This window comes from Platichthys flesus, chromosome 3 (assembly GCF_949316205.1).
Source record: "Platichthys flesus chromosome 3, fPlaFle2.1, whole genome shotgun sequence".
Lineage (NCBI taxonomy): Eukaryota > Metazoa > Chordata > Actinopteri > Pleuronectiformes > Pleuronectidae > Platichthys > Platichthys flesus.
This window is the reverse complement of record NC_084947.1, coordinates 6,802,709-6,828,159: the sequence shown is the minus strand read 5'-3', so window position 1 is coordinate 6,828,159 and position 25,451 is coordinate 6,802,709. Positions and strand designations below refer to the sequence as shown.

At 43.6% G+C, this 25,451-nt stretch overlaps 1 protein-coding gene across 2 annotated transcripts; it reads left to right on the top strand.

Moving 5' to 3' along the window:
• The first annotated feature begins 850 nt into the window (after nt 1-850).
• cltcl1 (clathrin, heavy chain-like 1) lies at nt 851-24,958 on the top strand. 2 transcript variants are annotated; one of them, XM_062381584.1, is made up of 32 exons: nt 851-1,461; nt 7,320-7,527; nt 9,060-9,328; nt 9,937-10,098; nt 10,269-10,382; nt 10,473-10,646; nt 11,193-11,390; nt 11,699-11,899; nt 12,025-12,177; nt 12,479-12,601; nt 13,101-13,238; nt 13,334-13,498; nt 13,683-13,863; nt 14,001-14,164; nt 14,294-14,419; nt 14,521-14,663; nt 15,149-15,383; nt 15,471-15,593; nt 15,697-15,842; nt 15,929-16,112; nt 16,451-16,643; nt 17,036-17,193; nt 17,283-17,447; nt 17,611-17,886; nt 18,596-18,745; nt 18,832-18,963; nt 19,076-19,186; nt 19,649-19,819; nt 20,100-20,321; nt 20,724-20,750; nt 22,507-22,582; nt 23,138-24,958. In XM_062381584.1, the coding sequence occupies exons 1-32, from the start codon at nt 1,420-1,422 to the stop codon at nt 23,308-23,310; spliced, it is 5,103 nt and encodes a 1,700-aa protein (XP_062237568.1). In that variant the 5' UTR covers nt 851-1,419; the 3' UTR covers nt 23,311-24,958. The 2 variants fall into 2 exon arrangements, with proteins under 2 accessions (XP_062237568.1, XP_062237569.1); XM_062381585.1 differs by lacking the exon at nt 20,724-20,750 and having other exon boundaries at nt 852-1,461.
• The last annotated feature ends 493 nt before the right edge of the window (nt 24,959-25,451 follow it).

The window sequence follows — 25,451 nt, the reverse complement described above, 5'->3', positions numbered from 1 at the left end:
TTAGACTAATTTCCAGTAATCAAACTGTATTGTGAAAGGAAGATACTCGGGGAACAGAAGCTCCTTGTGTTCAGGCCACATCCTGTGTATCATGCTGACTCACATCTGCAGTGTCTGTAGACCATTGCCAATTAAAACAAGGCATTTAACAGACAAATAATAATCTGACAGTTCATAATTTAAACGACTGTGATTTTTAAATACACGCAACATTGAATTTTTTCTTTTTAATATTTGTATATATTAAACGGATGGTTCACCCTAAAATTTAAATTCACTCATTATGTTATCACCTCTATGGCGATAGAAGGATGGGTGAAGTGTTTGAGTCCACAAAACTCTTTAGGATCTTCAGGGGTAAACAGCGTTGAAGTCAAATCCAACTGGGGAAATGTCCGGCTGAGGATAACAGAGGAGATTTAGGTATAAGTGACACCACAGGAGCAGTATGGAGGCATTTTATGTTTGGTCAGCATTTAATTGAATTGTGTGGGATTTGGCTGCAATGCTATGAAATTCCTGTTTTGTTGACCCCCCAACATCATCTGCATAGTGGCGAGTAGATAATGAGTGAATTTTCATATTTGGGTGAACTATCCCTTTCAGCACAATGCAGGTGTATAATCATATTAAGTTTTAAATTTAAGTGACTGGTGTAAGTGTATATTAATAAAGGCATGATAGTAATGATGATGATGATGATGATGATGATGATGATGATGATGATGATGATAGAAGACCATGAATGAGACCCGGCATGAATCAAAAGGTGCAGTGTCAGCTTCTGGTACTCAGCTCAATGTCAACTGCACAACACACTTGTGGAAACGTGTGTGTGCCTGCATGTGCGTTTGTGTGTGTGTGTGCCCGCGTGTTTGCGTGTGTGCAGAGATCGAGGAAAGGTGGGGCGCTTGTCACGAGCCCGGATTTCGAAGTTGGTGGAGAGGAAGGGGGGAGGGGGCTTCTGCGGCGGAGGGGTACAAGCTGCACACCCGACCTTTCTGACAGGTCTCAAGCGGGGAATCAAACCTCCACACGCGAACTGCTTCTCGGCGACTTCCCAGGCTGACAATCCCCCGGCTCGGTCTGTTTTCCCATCGCAGCCGCGTGCGTCCTCGGAGGAGGAAGCTGGTCGCGGGGCTCGGCACTAGTGGGAGTGGACTAGTTTCCTTGGCGGAGGCGCGGAGTTGTTTTGCTCCAGGACTGGTGTAGGGGGGCTGCTGAATGGGAGCAGTCGCCGGATTCGAGTGGTATCAACGCAGGCTGCCGCGACCACCCACCACTGCCCATCGCCGCTGACTCCAGGGGACGTGTCCGGGGCGCAGAGCAGAACGAGACCACCGCCGCCAGTTCCTCCTGTCGTCCCCCCCTCTCCCCTCTCCTTCCTCCGGATCCTCGGGACCGACGAACCCCGCAGACATGGCTCAGATCCTGCCGATACGCTTCCAGGAGCATCTGCAGGTAACCGCGGATTCAAGCTGAAAAAGAGAAAAGCTAAAAAAAAACATGTGGCTTTTTAACATCGGCTCGTTTCGTGTCCACGCTGCTCCGTGCTCGCACCCGGCACATGTCGCATTGAACCCGGCTGCGGAGCTCTCCTGCTGCAGGGAGGTGCTCGATATAGCCACAGGCCTCGTTCCGCTCCTGCCGGGCAGATGATGACTTGTAAAAAATCGAGATGGTACAACTGCTCCACTGCGGACTGTAGTGTGTGTGTGTGTCTGTATGTGTGTGTGTGTTACTCACTGTGTGTGTGTGTGTGTGTAGGGAGGGGGGGGGGGATATGCCGCAGTTTTCATGTGGAAAACCGCCGCTGTCATTTTCAATCCGCGCCGGTGCAAACTGCGGCGTTTTGACACAGCTGTTCACTGGTTTCTGTCCAGCCCTCCTCCACTGGGGCTGTAACATGGAGGTGTCATGTCCTCGCAACAACAACAACATGTCTGCTAATGTCCAGTTTCTGCACTGGCCTGACAAAATACCTGCTTCGGCCACGATCCCTGTTAGAGACGGTGTGTGACAGGAAGTGGAGACATTTGTCTGATCACTGACAAATGACAGATAAGTTCAGAAAACTGTACCACTGCAACATCATCTGTATTTATATATATTTAAATATGATCTTGAAAGCTATTTACAGGACATTTATTAGGTAATTTATCAGCCATACACACACACACTCATTCAAACAGTGCATCTTTGTGCAGCACCTTCTCTGAGGTCGGTCAAACAACCATCAGGGGCGATTTGTGGACTCAGTGTCTTGCCCAAGGACACTTCAACACACAGAAATGGGGGAGACTGGGATCGAACTGCAGACCCTCTTTGCTGGCAGACGACCCACAGCCGTCAAACCCGCTCATTGAATCTAGCTATATATGTCCATCAATGTTTCCCTTTGATTCAGTGAGTATCCTAGCTCTGCTTATTGGTATTTTCATGCCAGAGCAACATCCGTGCAGCCTCAAAATGATCCACATCAACATGTAAGGGTGTAAGAGGCTCTGTTCATAGTGTCTTTAGTAAACACAAAATGTCCTTTACCATCTGTGGGGTGAATAAACAGCAAACAAGCAGCCTCTTATTGAGTCCTCTGTGGAGCAACTATTTCCACTACGCTCTGCTTCTTTCCTCTGCTGGTTTGGACTTTGCCAGTCCTTGTCCCACAGCAGCCCCAGTGCCCGGCGTCTTGCAACCAGAAGAGAAACTTTGTGACGCACCCCTCCGCCTCCCTTGGTCTGTAGCCTGTTGTTATGGTAACAGCAGGCAGTGAAATGGCCTTTCACTAGGAAAGAGCCCCTACCCCCCCTCTGTGCTCCCTTCCTCTGGCCAGTAGCCCCACTTTCGTTAGCCAAAGACCCTTTATTCACCAAAAACCCCCCAGTGCTGGCCAAGAGTCTCTGCAGGCCACCAGGCCCTGTCCTCACTGGCGGGACTCATGCTGTGTTGCTCCCTGATGGAGGGCAGCGCAGTACCTGGAACTGTCTGGGTCATTGGGATAAATTGCTTTGAACAGTGCATTCCTCTCCCTCCTACATCTCTTCAGTAAACCCCTCTGCCTCGAGACAGTGATATGCAGCAGACCGCTTTGCCTTCCTCCTCCAGCGTGAAATCCCAGCTCTGCCCCGGTCGTATCCCCCCGTGAATCTAGGTGGCTCCAGCAGAGTCAAAAATGCTTGGAATTTGCAAACCCAGGTCTTTGGGCCTCAAGTTGTTTAGCTTTTTTTCTTTATTGGCTTGGTATTTACAGCTCAGTGCCTGCAGACTGGGCCTGGGTTCAGGGATGTAACATGGACTCTAGCTGCACAGTGAGGCACCAGCCTGTTGAAACACATAACGGTTCTTTAATGCTACTCTGGTGTTTGATGTTGATGTGGAGGATGAGGCCTGGATCAGAACTAGTGTTCTAAATGTGAGACGCATTAGTATTCATTTTTACATCCAATACTAGTAGCTGTGGTCATTAACCTCGTGGTTAATTAGCTCGAATACTACTCTGAAGTATTCCTTGCTTTGGTTGTTTATATATTGTTTTTCAGACATGCAGCTAAATATGAGGATGCAGATATCTACATTTGTAGCTGTGGACATTCTCCAGAGCTCTTCCTGCCAGGCCCCTAGTTAAGACTCTGGATAATGTCAGAGTGAGCCCATGTGAGAATACAGCAGGATACTAGCAGGATACATAAGTGAGAGGGTTGATGACATTTCAAACACATGACGGGACCAATACTGAAAAAAACTAGTAGAATAAATGCTGATGTGTCGACGACACTGACAAAGATGTCAACCTTGAGATTTTAGAGCTTTTGACGATACGGGCCGACGTCAGTGTAAATTTTCTGTAAATACATCATCTCTGCAGCTGGATTTATGTGTCACATCCTGTCTCTTGCAAGCTGCATCACCCCTCACCTTTATGTTCCAGTTATGTTGTTGTAAACCATCTGACTTTCTCCTGACTTTGTGCCTGAAAACAGTTTGATTGATGAGCCAGGGTCCAGGTTGTCATGTCAATATGTGTGATTAATTCCCCCAAACTGTATTAAAGTAGTAGAGGATGGCACGTTATATAATGAACAAGCTAAAGTGAAAGTCATTTGCAGCTGATGTTGGTCCTCTGCCGGCTGACAGTGCAGCGGCCTATGTTCTCTAGCAGCTTGTGCAAGTGCAAAAATGTCCTGCAGCTTGGAGGCGCCTGACCATCGTCCTGTCGAGTTGAGTTAGGAGAGTCCAACCTGCTGCTCTGCGGCTGTTTGATGCGTCCTGGTGTGCTGCTGGATCTGATCTGATGAAACGATGCCACCACGTGAGACCAGCAGCTGTGAAAAACAGATGAGCTAAGCAGGCCCCATTTAAACTCAGCAAATCCAATCTGTAGAGGAAGAAGGGTTGGCAGAAGACTCTATCTCCGTCTAGAAGAACACATCTGTGAGTGCAGCAGTGGCTGATAGGGGCCGGGCGTGTGCATCTGTGTTCCGTCACCAAAACGGTGGAGCATCGCGTCCACCGAGTCTATGACTCACCCAATACCGTCAGCGCTGTATCATCAGTGAAGTTCATCTGCTGCTGTGGTTATTGTGATATTAATGCTGTGTTAGTTGGGGAGGAATCCTCCAGGAATCTGTATGTGTGTGTGTGTGTGTGAAGATGATCTACTAGAGGCCGTTTATGGGTCAGTGGAGACAGTAGATGTAGCTGAGGTGTGATTTTAGTCTGGAATGTTCCTCTAAGAAGGAGTGCGGAGGGGGATGTTCTCTTCTGGTGAGTCAGTCGCACCACCCTGAGTTGTAAATTGCCAAAGGCCCATGTTACTGGAACTGCACCGTGCAGGCCTCCCTCTCCTCCGTCACTCTTCATTTCTAATAAAAGGTACATTTATCACCCTGGCGTCTCTACTTCACACCGGTTCCCTCCTAACAACGGCTCTCTCTGTTTTTATCAGGATGCTGGAGTCTTGAGCTCCTCCTTTTCACTCCCATGCTTATCTTCTCCCTCACTATCTTTATTGTATTCATGCCCTCCCCCAGATCGTTCTGGCAGTCGAAAGGAGATGCAACATATGGCTCCAATCCTCCCTCAGGTCTTCTCTGTGGCCTTGTCGAGAAGCCTTAATATTGCACGTCCCCATAACTGCACAGAAACCTACTGAACATTGAGCTGTGGTGTGGAGTTATGGTATTATATGATACATATTGTTGGAGAAAAGCAAGTCTTCATATTTGAAGGCCTGGGAGCACAGTGTTTGGTGTATTCCTTTGGTATGTTGTAAAATAAACTCATCGAGTGTTGAATAAAAGGAATGAAGAAGTTTTTAATTTGAATATTACACAATCTTACTATTATGGTATTTTGGTAACATTTTAAAGTTGAGAAATAATGATGCAGGAATTAGGTTCTTAAGGGTTGGGTGGTAGTTCTCTATTGGATTTGGCTGAAAGTGACTCTTCACATGCACTTAGATTTGATCCACTCAAATGTATAAAAAGCACTTGCTCGAACGTGCCGTCTCTCTCTCTCTCTCTCTCTCTCTCTCTCTCTCTCTCTCTCTCTCTCTCTCTCTCTCTCTCTCTCTCTCTCTCTCTCTCTCTCTCGCTCTCTCTCTCTCTCGCTCTCTCTCTCTCTCTCTCTGTCTCTCTGTCTCTCTCTCTGTCTCTGTGTTCGCCCCAGGCTGCTGACTTACTCCTTCCTGTTGTGTAGTTGACCTTATTGAAATGGCTCAGCTGTCATGATTTGTTGTCCTGCTCTACCAGCCAACTGCGAGATACTATAGTCCTTGTGATGAGTGTAAGGATTCCTTTCCGCTTGCCTCAGACTGCATAATGCAGGCAGCTCAGTCACCGGAGGGAGAGAGAGAGAGAGAGCTTGTTTTGGTCTATCCTCTCAGTTCATAGCTAGTTGGACAATGTGCACAATAATTCCTCTGTTTGGCAGCTGCTAACCGAGGTGCAGCGTTTCATGTGTGTTACTTGAACCGAGAGTTGACATCAGCTCAGTCATTCAGAAAATAAATATGCTGAGTAATTAATCAGATTTCCCTACGCTGCTGTATTGAAGAAACTAGGATTTATACTTGGTTTCAGTGGATGAGGATTTAGTGTTGTCTCAGACTGGTTTAGGCTGAATAATTAAGTGTTAATTTTCTAATGGCAGCTCATGTAGATGGCTGAATGCATTGGAAGGATTTAATCACAGGCTTAGCTTAAATTAATTAATGCTGTTCTTTTTCAGTATAATAGAGTTTTAATGGTGATTACCGCTTTACGGTGGCCCCGAGGGTCCAAACAACATTTCACTAAACACAACATTTCAGATAACATCATAGGAAGGACACACACTTCTTGTTTGTGATTGGACAGAACCCAAGTCCCTGGTGACAGTTCAATGCCATTTCCTGTTTCTGTTCCATGCTCTTTATTATTTGTGACTTTCCTGTGAACTATTTTGTCCCTGTCAGGATCCTGTAGGAATGATCAATAGTTTTTGGTTTTGATCTGTTCCTCTGAACTTAACCTCCTCCAGTGCAGGTTAGGGGTCGTTCAGCACAAGTTACCATTATGATTTAGTAGCTTGGCATGAAGTGAACCAGCTTTGGAAAATTTGGAACCACAGTTAAAGCTGAAGTAACGACAAATCCTGCTTGTTGTAAAGGGCCTTGAACAGATGTTTGGTTATAGATATTAACAGAAACAATCTCAGGTTGTCCCTCTGGCTTACACCAATCCATGTTGTGTTTTGACCCTCAGGGCCACCGTTCTAGTGGCATTACAAGTAGAGCATTTTTCTTAAAATGCTTCATAAAATTCAGCTCATTAGAAGCTATAATAAGAGGGTAAAATAAAGTTCTGTTGGGTTAACACGCTGTTGTCCGCAGTGTGCCCACGTCTGTTCCCTGGCTTCATGTAGCACCAGACCTACTGTCTGGGTCACCACCTCCAAGAATTTCCCTGGAAAATTGTAGCAGACCTGCGACTATTTTGATCAAAACACTGTTCTACTCTCCTTGTTGCTACTTTTCCCCCACGCAAGGCAAATGTCAGCTGCTGCCATGTATGTTTTCCTGACTTTTCTTTTGGTTGAGAGGGAGGCATGACTTCTTAAAAATCTGTCTAGCTTCTAGTAGTTTAACTTTTAGTATAAAAGTAGAAAACTGTCGGCACACTGCAATGGAGAAGTCTTCTGTGTTTTGTTCATTTAACATGTTTTTATTCAATATCAATTAAAAGATTCAAGTCCTCTTATTCAACTCCCCTATGTAACAAAAAGTAAAGTTCCCTGAGTTGTCAAGATTCTAACTTTTACTTTATTCGTATTTACAGTTGCAGAACCTGGGCGTGAACCCAGCCAACATCGGCTTCAGCTATCTGACCATGGAGTCGGACAAGTTCATCTGCATCCGAGAGAAGGTGGGCGAGCAGAACCAGGTGGTGATCGTGGACATGTCCGACCCCACCAACCCAATCAGGAGACCCATTTCTGCCGACAGTGCCATCATGAACCCGGCCAGCAAGGTCATCGCCCTGAAAGGTAATGTATGAGATGACCCGCAACACACTCAGGCAGCCACGCCTCTGGTTATTTAATAGAAAAATGCTGAGTCGTTGTGAGGAAAAACAGTTTGCTGGTATTGCTAGTGGCCCAACGCCAACCGCAGAGCTTATTATTGTTGTCTCGGTTCCCAGAATAAAGTCTGCACTGTTTGTTTGTCTCTAGTTTTAACAGATTTAACCATATACCAAGAGTGCCATGGGAATGCCACGGTCTTGCAATGACTAATGCTCTGTCAATGCCATAAATATGTAGAGTGCACTTATTTCTATTGCCTTAATGTACTAAATTGGCTGTGTAAATTGATTTTCTGCCTTTTAATCTTGCCCCCGGAGCACAAACAAGAGCGCTGATCAGGATGATTTGCCTGTAATGCCACCCCCCCCCTTGAGGATACTATGCCCCTGTTTGCCCTTTCCCTGTGGTCTATCTTTGTCTTGGTTCAGATTGACACTTTGCTTTTTCTCCCTTTGCTGTCTGTCCTGTCTCAGACGGTGAGTTGCTTTCTGTCTGTCTACCCGTCTGGCACTCTGTTGTGATGATACAGTACCCATGTCTCTCTCATAAAAGCTTCCCACACCCGCCTCTCAAGTACTCAGCGCTATTTCGACCCTTAATCAATAAAAAAAAACAGAAAACTGTTGAGAAATGGCTTCTTCTGCCAGTAGACTGCATCAGATTCACATACCTCACAGAATCACACCTCACCTGCAGGCACATACACCAACCTACTTTTATGAGAGCCCCACATGTGTTAGCATGACTTTTTGTATGCTGGTAGAGTGTATGTGTTGTATGCGTCATCAGCTAATACACAGTGGGTTTGGCACTGTGTGTCGTTGCACGCCTGTGTGAGCGTGTGCCAGCAGCCACATCAACGCTCCAATCTTTCCCTGCTGCTTATAAACGATGCCATTAACGTATCATTATAGCAGTTTGTGCTGACGGCGGTTTGTACAGCAGCTCCAGTGATCACCTGAATCATGCATTCCTTCACGTTTTAATCTATTTTGTTTCTATGTAACTTTACTGTTAAATGGAGGTCGTTACTGGTCAAATTTAAAATATTCTGGAGAACAGAGACAGTAATGGCTCAGCTAAACCCACATTATCTACAGATGTGTTCAGTAAGTCATTATGATCTTCATAAAGCTGTAGTCTAATTTCAGTAGCCAGAGGATATTGCCAGGTTACTGTTTTCACAGATTTCTACTTCCTTGCCCTCTAAAACACCTTTTAACCTGAATGACGACAGGACAAACCACCTCAGTCCTCTAGTGGACCATAAATATACATGTTACTTAGAGGTTCCCACTGATTGGAGGTTAAAGGTTCAGTGTGTAGAATTTAGAGACATCTAGTGGTGAAGTTACATGTTGCAGCTTAATACCCCTCATCTCAACCTGTGGTAGCCTTCAGTTCTCATTCAAAACTCCAAAGTGTTTGTCCTGTCTCCCCCTCTGAGCTGCTGCCTGGCTGTCTCACTTCTTCCCTGTGCGTCATCCCCTCAGCTGCCAAGACACTGCAGATCTTCAACATCGAGATGAAGAGTAAGGTGAAGGCTCACACGATGACGGAGGAGGTCATGTTCTGGAAGTGGATATCAGTAAACACGGTTGCACTGGTGACGGATACGGCCGTCTATCACTGGAGCATGGAGGGGGATTCCCAACCAACCAAAGTATTCGATCGGCACGCCAGTCTGGCAGGATGTCAGATCATCAACTACAGAACTGACGAGCAACAGAAGTGGCTTCTGCTGATAGGGATCTCTGCACAGGTAAGAGCATGTTTACTGTACAGTGAAAAGCACAGGAAAGAAGAATATCTGATCCAACTCTCTCTGATCCTTTGTTTACATGCTCATAACACAAAAGGTCCCCACGTCCTCTCGGAACACATCCTTCCCTCTTCACACTAACTCTGCATTCCACAGTGGATAGATGCAGAAATACCAGCCTTCCATTTTAATGTGTATATGGAAAAAAATAATCTATTAGACCTATTAAATGATGTGAGCCAACTTCTGGCCACATTTAACTTACTATATGAACTCATCGAGAATTTGTCGGATCACCCCCTTTGTCTGAATGATCCACACCAAAATTGAATGAGTTCTCTCTTTTTCCATGTCCAATCCTTCCACCAAGTTTCATAGAAAGCTGTTCTGTAGTTTGTGTAATCCTTCTAACAGACAGAGGCTAAAACATAACCTCCTTAGCGAAAGGTACTAGAGCTTGGGTGTGAGTTTGCTTCATTCAAAACCTGAGTAGTGAAGTGAAGGAAAAGGAGCTAGAATCATCTTTGATCTTTGATTATTTTATGGTGATGCTACAGACTGCCGTTCAACAAATTATCTTATTCCTGTTTTTTCTCTTTTTCCTGCAGCAAAACCGTGTAGTTGGAGCGATGCAGCTGTATTCTGTTGACAGGAAGGTGTCTCAGCCCATCGAAGGCCACGCTGCTGCCTTCGGGGAGTTCAAAGTGGAGGGAAATACCAAACTCTCCACCCTTTTCTGTTTTGCTGTACGCTCCCCTGGTGGGGGAAAGGTGAGGGCCCCGGGGTTGATTGCCCAGATTGGACTCACAATGTTATCAAAGTGTATTTAGTCTAGCCTCTTGCACAAAAAGACAGCATTCATGAAATGGCTTTATATGTACTCTCCTCTGCTGTTCATCATTCCTCATAATGCTTTACTGTGGTTGTTTGCTTCCTCCAGTTGCACATCATTGAAGTTGGTCAACCAGCTACAGGAAACCAGCCCTTTGCTAAGAAGGCAGTGGACGTGTTCTTCCCTCCAGAAGCTCAGACAGACTTTCCAGTAGCGATGCAGGTGAGGAAACAGCCCTGGTTCTCGTCGACTCTGGATAAACTAAGTGTGACCGCTGAACACTTAAATTCTCTCTCTCATCTTTCTCCTCAGATTGGCAGTAAGCATGGTGTCATATATTTGATCACTAAGTACGGTTACATCCACCTGTATGACCTGGAGTCTGGAGTGTGTATCTACATGAACCGAATCAGTGCAGAGACCATCTTTGTCACTGCTCCTTATGAAACCACCTCAGGAATAATCGGGGTCAACAAGAAGGGACAGGTAAGAAACTAGCACACAATTGGCAATTATTTTCTCAGAGTTTCTATTTGCACACAGGTAAAAATAGCCACAAAGCCATTTGGCTGCATGCACAAGTATGTAATGTGGAAACACCCAATTGAACGCCCAACACAAACACAACCAAATAAATATGACAAAAATAAGAATATAAACGTAACTAAAATAAATAAAATGTGAACAGGAATGCAGATCTGTTCCACATTGTTTATTCTGTAAAATAAAAGTTATGATATTGGCAAACATAAATGCTGATTCTGCTGTTTTTTATTTGCCTACAGATACATTTTTCAGGCTTGTGTAAATAGCCACCTTGGCTCTCCACCCTGTGTGCATTGACATTTTGTTTGTTATTGACACCGGTGTGCAAATAGTCTCTTCTATTACTATACAAACAATGTGGTGTAAGTAGCCACATTGGCGTTTCGTCCTAGGTGAACGTTTTGTACAAGCTTCCTTTAATGGCGTATTTACCTATGTACATAATATTTATATGTTCATGTATGTATCTATTTTTTCTCTTTCAAGGTCTTGTCGGTCTGCGTCGAGGAGGAAAACATTGTGAACTATGCCACGAACGTCCTTCAGAACCCGGATCTTGCCCTGAGGATGGCTGTGAGGTCAAACCTCGCTGGGGCTGAGGAGCTGTTTGGCCGGAAGTTCAACACTTTGTTTGCCCAGGGAACATATTCAGAGGCTGCGAAGGTTGCTGCATCAGCACCAAAGGTACGGCTGTGTCTACTGCTACAGAAAAGTGGTTGTTCATGCTGATTCGGCACACATTTTACATTTGTACTTAACATATCACAATATAGTATATCATTTGCCCTCAGTTTGACTCTGTGGTGTAACAAATTAAACACAATAACTCAACAAACAATAAAGGATCTACTAAATATCCTGTCATTTCAGCATGTTAATACATTAGTTCATATAAAAAGGTTCAATGGAATTATCTTATCATTTGTTCTGCTACTATATTTGTATCCTTCACCCATAATTCCAACTTTCTTCACTGTCTTTCCTTCCCTCAGGGAATCTTGAGGACGGCAGAGACCATCCGTAAATTTCAGAGTGTCCCGGCCCAGCCAGGTCAGGCCTCTCCACTGTTGCAGTACTTTGGTATTCTTCTGGACCAGGGCCAGCTGAACAAGTTTGAGTCTCTTGAACTGTGCAGGCCTGTCCTGCAGCAGGGCCGCAAGCAACTGCTGGAGAAATGGTTGAAGGAGGACAAGGTAGGACTGGAGTATTTATAAGAACAGGGCAGCTTTAATACCCTGGGCTTATCTGTAGATGTAAAAAATAGCTCACACAATCATCATTAACATTGTTGTTAACTGTGATCACACATTTACTGTAGCTGGAGTGCTCAGAGGAGCTGGGAGACCTGGTGAAGGCCTCTGACCCCACACTCGCTCTCAGTGTGTACCTCAGAGCTAACATCCCCAGCAAGGTCATCCAGTGCTTTGCAGAGACTGGCCAGTTCCAGAAGATAGTGCTGTATGCCAAAAAGGTGATCAGAGAACTCACTGTCCTTTCTATTCCAATTTAGTTGGATATTTACGATAAAAGAGATACATATTTATTCATTGCCTGTATACTGGAAAAAACCCACACACTGTTTGGTCAGAGAAAGAAAATAGTTAAAAGTAACATCAGATTAGGTTAGAACCATCGTTGAAATGAGATGATGTAGTATATTTTTGTTAATTTCTATATATCATATTGAGTACATAAGATAATACTAGTTGTCTATAAGTTTGTTTGTATGTGCTGAATTGAGAATTGTATTTTTTTTAACTATGCTGTTGTAGGTGGGCTACACCCCAGACTGGGTGTTTTTACTGAGAAATGTGATGCGTGTTAATCCAGACCAGGGACTTCAGTTTGCCCAGATGCTGGTCCAGGATGAGGAGCCGCTGGCCAACATCAACCAGGTACAACTCACAGTGGCATTACCACATTTACTCAGTGGAGGCATACAGTATTGCTTTTACACTTTCCCTCTACACCTTCATCCTCACACATGCACGCAAACACACAAAGAGCCCAGTGTGGGAGCCTCCATCTGTGTTATTCCAGATGTGCCAGCAATGCCAGGAATTCACTGAGTCAGTGCCCCCCCCCCCCCCCCCCCTTGAAAAGTCGCGTCATCGCTCTGGTCAGTTCAAGTCTCACTTAGAGAGACCCTGATGACTAGATGCTTCTCCAAATGTAGACCCCCGCCCTTTTCTGTTGTGGCAGCTACAGATGTTGTTAAATATGAAAAACTGAAACATGTGGTTTCCAGGCCCCTGGTGCTTGATAGTGTGCGACTCTAATCTCACTTTGCATGCTAACTCAAATTATGGTTCACAGATGGCTGGAAATCAAAAAATGTTTCTAACTGAATTCTTTTCCTTCCATTTCTCTTTTTTTCCTTTTGCCCTTTGGTAGATTGTAGATGTTTTCATGGAGGGCAACCTGATCCAGCAGTGCACTTCCTTCCTTTTGGATGCGTTAAAGAACAACCGCCCGGCTGAAGGACACCTACAGACACGTCTGCTTGAAATGAACCTCATACACGCCCCCCAGGTGAACTGTCAGGCCTGCTCTCCTGATTACAAAAAGCAACTTCACCTTACTTTACTTTAATTTGTGTTTTCACGTGTGTCGCGAACTCTTTTCAGGTGGCAGATGCGATCCTGGGGAACCAGATGTTCACGCACTACGACCGTCCCCATGTCGCTCAGTTGTGTGAGAAGGCAGGTCTTCTGCAGAGGGCCCTTGAACACTACACCGACCTGTATGATATCAAACGAGCTGTGGTGCACACGCATCTGCTCAACCCTGAGGTACGCCCGAAGACGTTTGGTCACGCTCGTGAATACCACTCTCCTGGGAGCAGACACTCGTTCCTCTTTGTTTTGAGGATACATGAAAATGCCTGAACCCATTTCTTGTGACCTCCTCGCTGTTCAGCCTACCGTCTCACTGTCTCCCCCATCTTCTCTTTTCTTATTCGGACTCTGGTTTTAGTGGCTGGTGAACTTCTTTGGCTCTTTGTCAGTGGAAGACTCGTTGGAGTGTCTGAGGGCCATGCTGTCGGCTAACATCAGGCAGAACCTGCAGTTGTGTGTCCAGGTAGCATCTAAGTATCACGAGCAGCTGGGAACTCTGGCATTAGTGGAGCTCTTTGAATCCTTCAAGAGTTATGAAGGTAGGTGTGTCACACACGGGCCGGGGGGGTAATGCAGACCTGGATCATGTTGGATTAAAGCAAGATAATGTGTCAAATAGGATTTACTTGGTAATGAATGAAGCTGACTGTTTCACCCACTTCCTTTTCTATTCCAGGATTGTTTTACTTCCTTGGGTCGATTGTGAATTTCAGCCAGGAGCCTGATGTCCACTTTAAGTACATCCAGGCCGCCTGTAAAACGGGTCAAATCAAAGAAGTGGAGAGAATATGTAGAGAGAGCAACTGCTATGACCCAGAGAGGGTTAAAAACTTCCTCAAGGTAAAATTACCCCACAAAGCGTATTAATGATTGTTCTTTATCATCCAGCAATTCTTTTCTGACACATTGTAAAACCCATTCCATGCAATGTGTTAACACAAATGGAACTTGTTTTTCTTTTCTTTGTAGGAGGCCAAACTAACAGACCAGCTTCCGCTTATCATTGTGTGTGATCGCTTTGACTTCGTCCATGATCTCGTGCTTTACCTCTACCGCAACAATCTACAGAAATACATCGAAATCTATGTACAGAAGGTAAGACCCAAAAAAGAACTGGTTTATACCTAATCCAAGTGTCTCGTTGTTTAGTCTTCATAAGACCCTTTTATTTAAGGAATGTGTTGAACTTTTTTCAGGTGAACCCCAGTCGTTTACCAGTGGTGATAGGTGGGCTGCTGGATGTCGACTGTGCTGAGGATGTCATTAAGAACCTGATCATGGTGGTCAGAGGGCAGTTCTCCACTGATGAGCTGGTAGAGGAAGTGGAGAAGAGAAACAGGTAAGATTATGGATAAAAATCGTTCTCTTGCATAGTTTTTTCTCTGTGAATGAATAAAACATCTTAATAATACTTGCATATAAATAAATATGAACAAAAATACAGACCCCTGTTAGTTTTTATGCTCCTTGTATGATTGGCACTTAATAGATTTATATTTGTATCTTATCATGTGCTTTCAATGTATATTTTTTTGGGGACTATTTTCTTAACTCATTCCTCATGGATTTTCAATTGAGACAGATTATCTGCTCCACATTCTAGGTATTTCTAGTAAAAATCATTCATCAAACATGTGAATCTGAGAAAGTGTAAATATGAATAGTTTGGGTACTGATGACACAACACTGACATCTAGTGTTTCAAACCATCAGTCTAGAAATGACAATCAAGCTTATTAGCAGAAAGTTAATGTCACTATAATACTTACAAGTTAAAATCTTCTAAATTAATTTTCAAAACACTGTTTTCACTTGTCTTTTCAGGTTAAAGCTCCTGTTGCCCTGGCTGGAGTCCCGTATCCACGATGGCTGCGAGGAGCCGGCCACTCACAACGCCCTCGCTAAGATCTACATCGACAGCAACAACACACCTGAACGTTTCCTGAAGGAGAATCCGTTCTACGACAGCGCTGTCGTGGGTCGATACTGTGAGAAGAGAGACCCCCATCTGGCCTGTGTGGCTTATGAGAGAGGACAGTGTGACTTGGACCTCATCAAAGTGTGTGGATCGCAGTGTATAGCATGTAAATGATCAGTCTAATATTGATAAATAGATTATCATTTACCTTGTATGATCTATACTCAGGTTTGCAATGAGAACTCGTTATTCAAGAGTGAGGCTCGATATCTGGTCCGACGGAAAGATCCCGAGCTGTGGGCGACCGTGTTGGAAGAAGACAACCCCTTCAGAAGACAACTCATTGATCAGGTCTGGTTTCACCCGGCTCCCCACCTGAGGGGATGCACACTGTACATCAGGGGTGTTTTCTATATGTTTATATTTGTTTTCTCCTTCTTTGATTTGAATCTAGGTGGTGCAGACAGCGCTGTCAGAGACACAGGACCCAGAGGAAGTGTCTGTCACCGTCAAGGCTTTCATGACGGCCGACCTGCCCAACGAACTGATTGAGCTGCTGGAGAAGATTGTTCTTGATAACTCTGTCTTCAGCGAGCACAGGTACAGACTTGCTGCTTGTTAGGCATCACAGTAATTTACCCATAATACCTCTCCTGCTTTTTAAGAATCTCAGTTTTTTCTCCCAGGAACCTCCAGAACCTGCTGATTTTGACAGCCATCAAGGCCGACCGCACTCGGGTGATGGAGTACATCAACAAGCTGGACAACTATGACGCTCCGGACATCGCCAATATCGCCATCAGCAACGAGCTCTTTGAGGAAGCATTTGCCATTTTCAAGAAGTTTGACGTCAACACCTCAGCCATTCAGGTGAAGGAAATAACACATTGGAAGTACTATGTTCTTCAGTTAATAGTATTTGCTCGTCTGAGCCGAGTTCTGATCAACTTGATGTGTTCAATAATTGTTTAATGTTTATCGTTTTTCTCAGTCAAGTTGAATTTTGTGTTTCATTTTCCTCTTTTTTCTCTTATCTTGATATTTCAAAAGTTAAGTGTATAAACATTGAGAATCTGCATTGACAATTAATGCCGCAGGTTTTATAAGTGAATCATGCTCCTGGTTATTAACCCTGATGTTTTACCTTCTTGTTAGTAGCCATATGTTAGATAATACAATGCAGCTCTTTTCTTTCCTTGTGTCTCTAGGTCCTGATAGAGCACATAGGGAACTTGGATCGTGCCTATGAGTTTGCTGAGAAGTGTAACGAGCCTGCGGTGTGGAGCCAGTTAGCCAGAGCTCAGCTGCAGAGAGACCTGGTCAAGGAGGCTATTGACTCGTATATTAAAGCCGTGGACCCGTCAGCTTACATGGAGGTGGTCAACGCAGCCAGCAAGAACAGTAAGCCTTCACTTCGCTGCCAAACTCAGCTCATACAACGTCAGTCATCGATGATCTAAGCAAAGGGTTTTCAACCAGTTGTCCGCGGCCCCCTGGTGGTCCGCGACGGCATTGCAGGGGGTCCGCGAAATTCGCTTTGATATTTCAACACATTTCCAGATTACTCTTGAATAACGTGAAAAAAATTTAAAATAAGAAAAATATGTCTAAAATAATATAAAGGTAATGAGGGGAACCTTGAAACTGGATTGGGTCTAGAAACTGCCAGTAGTTTTCCCCTGTGCATGTGTGTTAAAGGTAGATGTAGGAGAGAAGTTGAGTTTGGTAGAAAAACTCTCAGGAGGTCTTGGAGATGTAGTTTGTATGATGGGAATTTTTATTTCATTTTGCAGATAACTGGGAGGACCTGGTTAAATTCCTTCAGATGGCTCGAAAGAAAGCGAGAGAGTCGTACGTGGAGACGGAGCTGATCTTCGCTTTAGCCAAGACCAACCGTCTGGCCGACATTGAGGAGTTTGTCAGTGGGCCCAACAATGCTCACATCCAGCAGGTAAGAGAAACAGCACAGGTGCAGTGTTCTTGTCCACGATGTTCACCTGCACTAAGTTGAAGTGCTCATTTCTCTTTCTGTTTCTCCAGGTGGGCGATAGATGTTACGAGGAGGGCATGTACGATGCAGCCAAGCTCTTGTACAACAACGTGTCCAACTTCGCTCGACTTGCATCGACACTCGTCCACCTCGGGGAGTATCAGGCGGCTGTGGACAGCGCGAGGAAAGCCAACAGCACACGGACATGGAAGGAGGTAACTGCCACAAGTTTATCATCAGTTCATCTTTTACCAGTCTGTGTGTTATTTGTCTTTTTCCTTATAGAAGCTGCATTATAACTCACATTGTAAGATACATTTTACTGAAGTTTATCTCAGTTTAATGTTTACCTCTCCTCCCTTTCCCTGCGACCTTCAGGTTTGCTTTGCCTGTGTTGACGGCGAGGAGTTTCGGCTGGCACAGATCTGCGGCCTCCATATAGTGATCCACGCTGACGAGCTGGAGGATCTGATCAGCTACTACCAGGACCGGGGCTACTTCGAGGAGCTCATCGCTCTGCTGGAGGCCGCGCTGGGACTGGAGAGGGCTCACATGGGCATGTTCACCGAGCTCGCCATCCTCTACTCCAAGTTCAAACCTCAGAAGATGAGGGAGCACCTGGAGCTGTTCTGGTCCAGAGTCAACATCCCGAAGGTAAATTATGTCTGTACGATTACGTGCGTGTGTCTTAAATCCAATTGTTCCATTGTAATAAGTCAAAGAGTCGATCACACACAAGGAGGCTGCTCTTCGGCGATTAACTCTTTTGATTTATTACCCTGTATAGATTCCTACCTCTCATCAGCAGCCTGTAGGGAAACTAATACTGTGCACTGACTGTTTTGTTTCTTTGCTGGCTGACACGGCATTGAAATATTACTGTTATCTTTTGAGAATCACAGCTTAGATTTTAGTGTTTTCAATTTAAATAAAGGATTAAACATTCCTCTGTCAAGTTGCCCTCTTGCCCCTTATAAAACCAAACTGTAGATTTAAGGAAATATTTCTTAGATCTACAGAATTCTTAAAATCTTTGCATAGAAGTCTTCATAAATATTTGTCACCTTGAAAGTGCCTAGACTTATTGCTTACATGCTTGTTGGAATGCTTCAATTGATGAATTAACATTATTTCTCAATTTGGCCAAACCAGGAATAAAATAGAAATGTTTGACAGTTTCTGAAGCAGAGACAGTTTTTTTTTGTTTTTAAGCCATCTATGATAAAAAGGTTTTCATCTTGTGAATAGGCAACCTAACAAAAAATTTGGAAAACCACCTGGAAAACCACCTGTCACAATGTCATTCCTTGAAACGTTGAATCTTGAATGTGGCCCTGTGTTAAATATGTATTTCACTTCGCAGGTCCTTCGGGCAGCGGAGCAGTCTCACTTATGGGCAGAGCTGGTGTTCCTGTATGACAAGTACGAGGAGTTCGACAACGCTGTCCTCACAATGATGTCTCATCCTACAGATGCATGGAAAGAAGTGCTGTTCAAAGACATCGTTGCTAAGGTAAAGAGCAGTGTTTGTGACTCGGCCATTTATTTTCCTTTTTAAACTTTTAAATAACCTTACATTTCTCCTTGTTTTGTCCTCAGGTTGCCAACGTGGAGTTGTATTATAAATCTCTGTCCTTCTACCTGGAATTCAAACCTCTTCTCCTGAACGACCTGCTGATCATTCTGTCTCCACGGTTGGACCACAGCCGAGCGGTCAACTTCTTCAGCAAGGTAACAGTGACGTCAAATTTAATGAATAACGCCCTCTCTATTTTCCCTCTTACAGATTGTGCACAGTGTCAAACACTTCTGACATGCCATTGATTGTTTTTCCTTTGAGCAGATGAACCAGCTGAAGTTGGTGAAGCCTTACCTGAGATCTGTCCAGAGTCAGAACAACAGGTCCGTCAACGAAGCTCTCAACAACCAGCTGACAGAGGAGGAAGACTACCAGGTCTCTCAACCATTCTAAATTCTTTAGAAAGTAGACATCATATTGTTGTAGCTTGGGATCACTGCTCCTTAATGATCGTCCAATTTCCATGTCTACTTATCTGTCCGTCCTATCTTTACCTATTTGAAGATGCATTAGACAGATGTTCACATTATTTCATAAAACAGAAAACATTGACAACATGCAGAGTTGATTTGACTCTATAGAACAATCTTTTTTGTCATATTTGTTTTGGAAACTTGGATTATATTTAATCTGATGTGGTTTATATTTGTACATAGCAATGTTTGAGTGATGTTTGTTGTATAAAGCATTTGAGGGGCACTTTTGAAATAGTGTAATATGTGTAACAGTAATAAATATACAAAGATTCTGTGATTCACCATTGATATCCAGTTACAAGTAACTAACTGGTTCAGTTTTCTCTGGCGTTTGCTGTAATATTGTACCTGTTATCCACAGGGTCTGAGAGCATCAATCGACGCCTACGACGACTTTGACACCATCGGCCTGGCTCAGAGGTTAGAGAAACACGAGCTGATTGAGTTCCGACGTATCGCTGCCTACCTGTACAAGGGCAACAACCGCTGGAGACAGAGTGTGGAGCTCTGCAAGAAGGACAAACTCTACAAGGTGAGATAATTCACAGGCATTCGCTAATAGATCAAAAAGAGGTCCTCTTAGACAGAGAAAATGTTTTATTTCCTGCAAGTACCCCCGTTCCCCTATAGATGGCACTGTTTGTCTATACTTCAGAAACACTATCTGTATTTGGAGATAGATATATGAACCATCTAGCATCAAGTACAAACCAATAACATTTTCAGTCTGCAATTTCCACACAAAAATGTATATATGAGGCCTCAAACTTTTATATTTCCCATAATGAGTCGTGTAAATGTGTCTTTCCCAGGATGCCATGCTGTACGCTGCAGAGTCGAAGGACGCTGAGCTGGCGGAGACCCTGCTGCAGTGGTTCCTGGAGGAGGGCAGGAAGGAGTGCTTCGCCGCCTGCCTCTTCGCCTCCTACGACCTGCTTCACCCCGACGTGGTGCTGGAGGTCGCCTGGAGGAACAACATCATGGACTTCGCCATGCCGTACTTCATCCAGGTCATGAGAGAGTACCTCACAAAGGTTAGTACTCCACTGAAGAGCAGGAGAAGAGCTCCTGTTATTTGCTGTTCATTTTAGTTTCTCTTCAAATATAAAAGTAGGGTTGATTACTTTATATATTACAGGAGAAAGAAGTTTGAAACTCTGCTTTTTTATTTTTCTTACATTGTTAAATTTCCTGTATAAACCTGTGAGAGATGGAAAACAGTCTGGAGAGATATTGAAAACAGGTCATACCAACAATTTAAAATATCACACATATGATGAGACAAGGAGGTAGAGAGAAATGCACTTTTTACATGATGGTCGATATGTGTAATGTATATTTACCAGTGAACCACCTCTGGTCATCGTGATTTCCCTTAATGCTGACCTGTAGACACGTGAGGTCACTTGAGGTCATCTCTCTGGGTTCTTTTCCAGGTTGATGAGTTTGCTGCGCAGGTGACGGTCTCTGGCCCACTTTTTATTTCTCCTGTGTGTCCTGTCTGTTTGTTTTTGTTGTAACTTATCTCTTAGGTTTCCTATGTAGGAACCTAGCATGGACTGTAGACTGAGTATGGCCTAACTAGCTCTGGTCCTGCAGAGCTGCACTAATGTGTGTGTGTGTGTGTGTGTGTGTGTGTGTCGGCTTTTGTTCCATATGCTGGAGTCCTTCTTTCCTCTCTGGGGAAATGGGACAGTTTATCTCGTAGAGACAAAATACTTTATTACTAGAATCAATGGTCAAACAAGCAGATTTTGTAATTAAGCACATAAGAAGAAACTGAAATAAGGCCATACTGATATTGTTTTATATTCTAACCTAACACCCCTTTGTATTATATGCATCTGGTGTTTCAAATATGAATTTCACAAATATTAGTTCATCCAATGCTCTATATAATATTTATATATATATATATACATCATGTACAGAAAAGTGCTTACCATGGGCCGTTCAATGTTTCCTCTCTTCTCCCCAAACTTGTTTCAGCATCTTCTGAAATTATTACCCGATAGAACTTCTACATCTTTTCCAAATCTACACTAATTTTGAAACCTTTTGCATTCAGCTTCATCCTTAGTTGAAGCTCAACGCTTGAATATTTCTTTACACTAACAATGATTTCTAGGAAAACCTGCACCGCAATCAACACACTGCGTAAATACTGGATGCCTGCATGAGCTGTAACCTGCGAGCTTCTAAGCTGTAGCTTTATTTTAGTAGCAGAACGAGACACACGTGGATTTCTTTTATTGCAGCCATGAATGGGATGCATGTGGAAACTGTGATTATAGTGAGATTAAACTGTTAACTGTGAATGGCTGGAAATGTAGCATCAGCACATAGGCATGTATAGCTTTTTCTTCTACTTAATACACAATGTACTAGTTCTTTTAACCTTCAATCCCACTACAATTAATAATCTATTACTACTGCTGCTCAAACCATTTAAAAATGACATATTTAACCTACAGTTCTGTTCTCTTCTCATGAATGAGAAACCACAGACTTTGTTGTGTATAGTTTTTATTTGAAACTGTTTACTACTTAATGGCAAAACATCTGTCAATGATGATGTCTATTATCAATCTGATCAAGTATCTAGAAGGAGAAATTGTAAAGGTTTTCTACTGTCATTTCTCAGTGCTTTGAGCCGCTTCATTTGTCTGTATTGAGGAATTCTTTATATTCATGGTTAGAAATCACAAGGGTTTTATTTGTGAATTTTGTGAATGGACCCTTTAAATGTTGACATTTGTACTGGAAGCTGTATTAGAAATTCTCACCTAACCTGCATGGCATCTTCTCTTAGGTAACCGTAGCTGCACTGTGAGGAGTTGTGTGTAGTTGTGTCTTTGTTTAACTAATCCTATTTATCTAGAGTTTTTTTGCGGCATTATAGTTAATGGTCTGATATAGTATATCAAATAATAAATTCACATTTCAATATAACTGCACTGTGATCATCACATTGAAGGTATCCAGTAAATTACTTGATATATATATTTTTTTTAACAGCTGGCCGCTAGCAATAGTTTTGTGTCAAGGATTGGAACATTTCCAAAATTTGGTTGAATTTTACTTTTAAAGCCTGCAACTGTTTCTGCAGGATACCTACAGTGTATGAAATCAGACTCTTTTATTCTGTCAGCCTAGGCGAGTGTGTGTGTCTGTGAGTGAACAGCATCTGATCGATGCTCTTTTCTTTGTTGCCCCCAGGTGGACAAGCTGGAGGAGACAGAAAGCCAAAGGCAGACGGAGGAGGAGGTGACGGAGCCTCAGCCGATAGTGTTCGGTAGGTTAACAGAAGGAAATCCCCCTGAAGGACAGACAGCGGTGGCTCCTGAATGACAGGAGGACACATTCTGCTGTTGAAATCAAGATTTAAGGATATTTTCATAAAAGGATGATTAGTTTATCCGCAACATCTTAAATCTGTGTCACACTATAGACATAATTACGATTAATTTAACGATACAATACATCAGAAATAAAAATAAGTAAAGAGACATTTCTATTGTTTTTCTGAATTACTGTCACATATTTGTCTATAACCAGTTAAAGACTGTGGACTAACAGTATGTGCTGGACTAAAGGCTGATTGGTTGCTATAAAATGTGGTTGGATGTCATTGGTTGTTATTTAATCTTCTGTTTAATTTAATTGGATTTAGATTTAAGTTAAATGTAATTCAAGTTCATTTTATCTGTTAAAAGATCAATTCTGTCAAGTCTAATATCGAGGTGTTAGTGAAAAATGGTAAAATACGTTACATTGAATGAGAGCTAGTTGTAAGAAGTGTATTTGATGTCACATGTGACCCTGTGTTTGTGTTTGTTTGTATGATCAGGCCAGCAGCTGATGTTGACTGGTGCTGCTGCTCCAGTGGCGCCGCAGCCAGCATACTCAGGCTATGGCTACCCTGCCAACGCAGCAGGCTTCCCTCCTCAGGCCGCCGCCGCCACCGCTGCTGCTGCTGCCGCCGGCTATCCTGCACAGCCTGCTTATGGCTTCAACATGTAGAGGCCTGACCCTGCCTCCCTCCCCCCCGCTTCCCTCTGTCTCCACCACACACACTCACACAACACAGACCTGAACCAGACTGAACCGTGCTGCTCTGAGTCTCAACCGGCCAAATGATGGCTCAGAGAAAACCTCCCCAAAACTTATCTGGGCCTTCATTTCCCAACGAGACTCCTCCCAACTTGAAACTGCAATAGAAACCCTTCACATGGACTCTCACTTCAGAAGCTCTGCATCGAGGCTCGTGGACCCTCCCCTCCACTCCCTCCCCCCCCACCCTACCGCCCTCTACTGTCCACTAGGATGTTACAACTGCATCACTGATCTCCAGCGCATGACGTCCCCTCTCAGCTCCCAGAGGAATTAACATACTGAAGATAACAATAGTGACACCAGACCACTCTGTCCTGATGCTGTTCCATGTAGACGTAACTGACCATAAAGCAGCTTTTTTTCCTTTATTTGAAACTCTTTATTTCTATAGATTCAGCACTGATGAGGAAAAGACTAATTGAGGAGTGGAGGGGCACGTGCGTGTGTGTGCACGTCTCCCCCTCCCTCCTGAAGCACTGCTACGGCCTTATTTACTCTGGAGAAGGTGGCAAAAAAAAACAAAACAGGCTCATTTGTTCATGTTTGATTTCACAACTGTCTCATGCTCTGATTAGAAAGACAGTTACTGTGCAATAGTTTGATTGTCCTTTCACAACAGGTACAACGTGTTTGCTGTATACGGACTAAGAACACTTGTTTATGAGGTTTACGGTACTGTCCGTGTTTGTGTGTGTGTGCGGGAGCACTACTGTATATGTGTGTGTGTAGCCTCTGGCGCCTTTAGAGGGATACATCACCAAACCTAGAGGCACTCCATGAAATGTCCACTCCCTTTGCAACAGCAAACGTTTCGCTGGCTCAGAGCAGTTGATCTCGTCGATGACTATTTTGTTTTTTTGGGACTCTGATACCGGACACCTCGAGCTTCAGGGCCACTGAGACAAAAAGAAAGAAAGCAGGTGAAATTATAATAAGAATTATAATATAATAATAATAAAAAATGCTATATGCTGTAGTCTGTGCATGTGCTGCCAAACTATAATGCTGCAACCAGGAGCACAATTTCCATGTTACACTCAAGTATATCAAGTATTAACTAATGTTGTGTCATAAACTAAGTGATGTTCGAGGAAGGTTGCTCACCTAACTAAAAACTCCGACAGACTCGAGATGAGAACACGGGGGGGAGGGGACGTTAGCTCACATCCTGGTGCCAGTTGTTTCAAAGAATAATCATTATTGTACTGAAAAGTGTATAATTTAAAAGATATAACTAATCAAAAAAGTCAAATATTATGGATTACCATATGTATTGTCTATAGTGTGTTGTTGTAGTCTTAAAGAAAAAGAAAGCATAATGATTTTTGTAAGAAAAAGGACAAAATGCAAAAACAGCAGGTTAATAAATGGCTAAATCTTAAGGTAAGGCTGCTGGACGTGGTGATGGTGTGCTCGACTGTGAAGCTCCGGTTCCGCTGTGGCGTCAACTTGGGATTGATCGACATGGAGAGGAGAAGCCTGAGCTGCACACGAGCACTCCCTTTATCTGCACAAGTCATGAATACAGAAAGAGGAATAAAGTTTACACACAGTGGTGGTGGTGGTGGATTTTTACCTCCCAGTACGGAGGTTATGGTTTCATCTCAATCTCTTGTTTTTCAACACGATTAGGGACAAAAAATAGCGACTGGATTTTCCACAGAATTTAATTCAATGGGTTACATAGAAGAAAGAGGCAGTGTAAAAGAGATTTTAAGGTTTTCATCTCTTCCTCTTGGATTTCCTTAAAACTTGGTTGAAGGATGGAGCTTGGGCCGAGAATATTTGGATCAGTACACACAACTTTTATCACATTATTTAACAAAAGGGTTTCTTTCAACAACGTGCAGTCTTATAACACTGTGATGATGGTTTATGATAAAAGAGATTCTTTGCTGCACCTCCTGTGCCGGACACGTGTTGGTGACCTTTCTGTCCAGACCTGATGGATGGAATGGTTTCCAGTCTCTTTGATGGGAGAGGGTGGGGTTTGGACCTTTTTACCAACTGCTGCAGGGGGAACGCTCCCGGTTTCTTGACTTAAGATC

What these genes read in the sequence shown, in the direction of transcription:
- cltcl1 (XM_062381584.1), top strand. Translation starts at nt 1,420, where the DNA reads ATGGCTCAGATCCTGCCGATACGCTTCCAGGAGCATCTGCAG. An exon ending in GCTCCCCTGGTGGGGGAAAG is followed by an intron (nt 10,099 to 10,268) that starts GTGAGGGCCCCG and finishes TGCTTCCTCCAG; the next exon opens with TTGCACATCATTGAAGTTGG. An exon ending in ACCTCATACACGCCCCCCAG is followed by an intron (nt 13,239 to 13,333) that starts GTGAACTGTCAG and finishes AACTCTTTTCAG; the next exon opens with GTGGCAGATGCGATCCTGGG.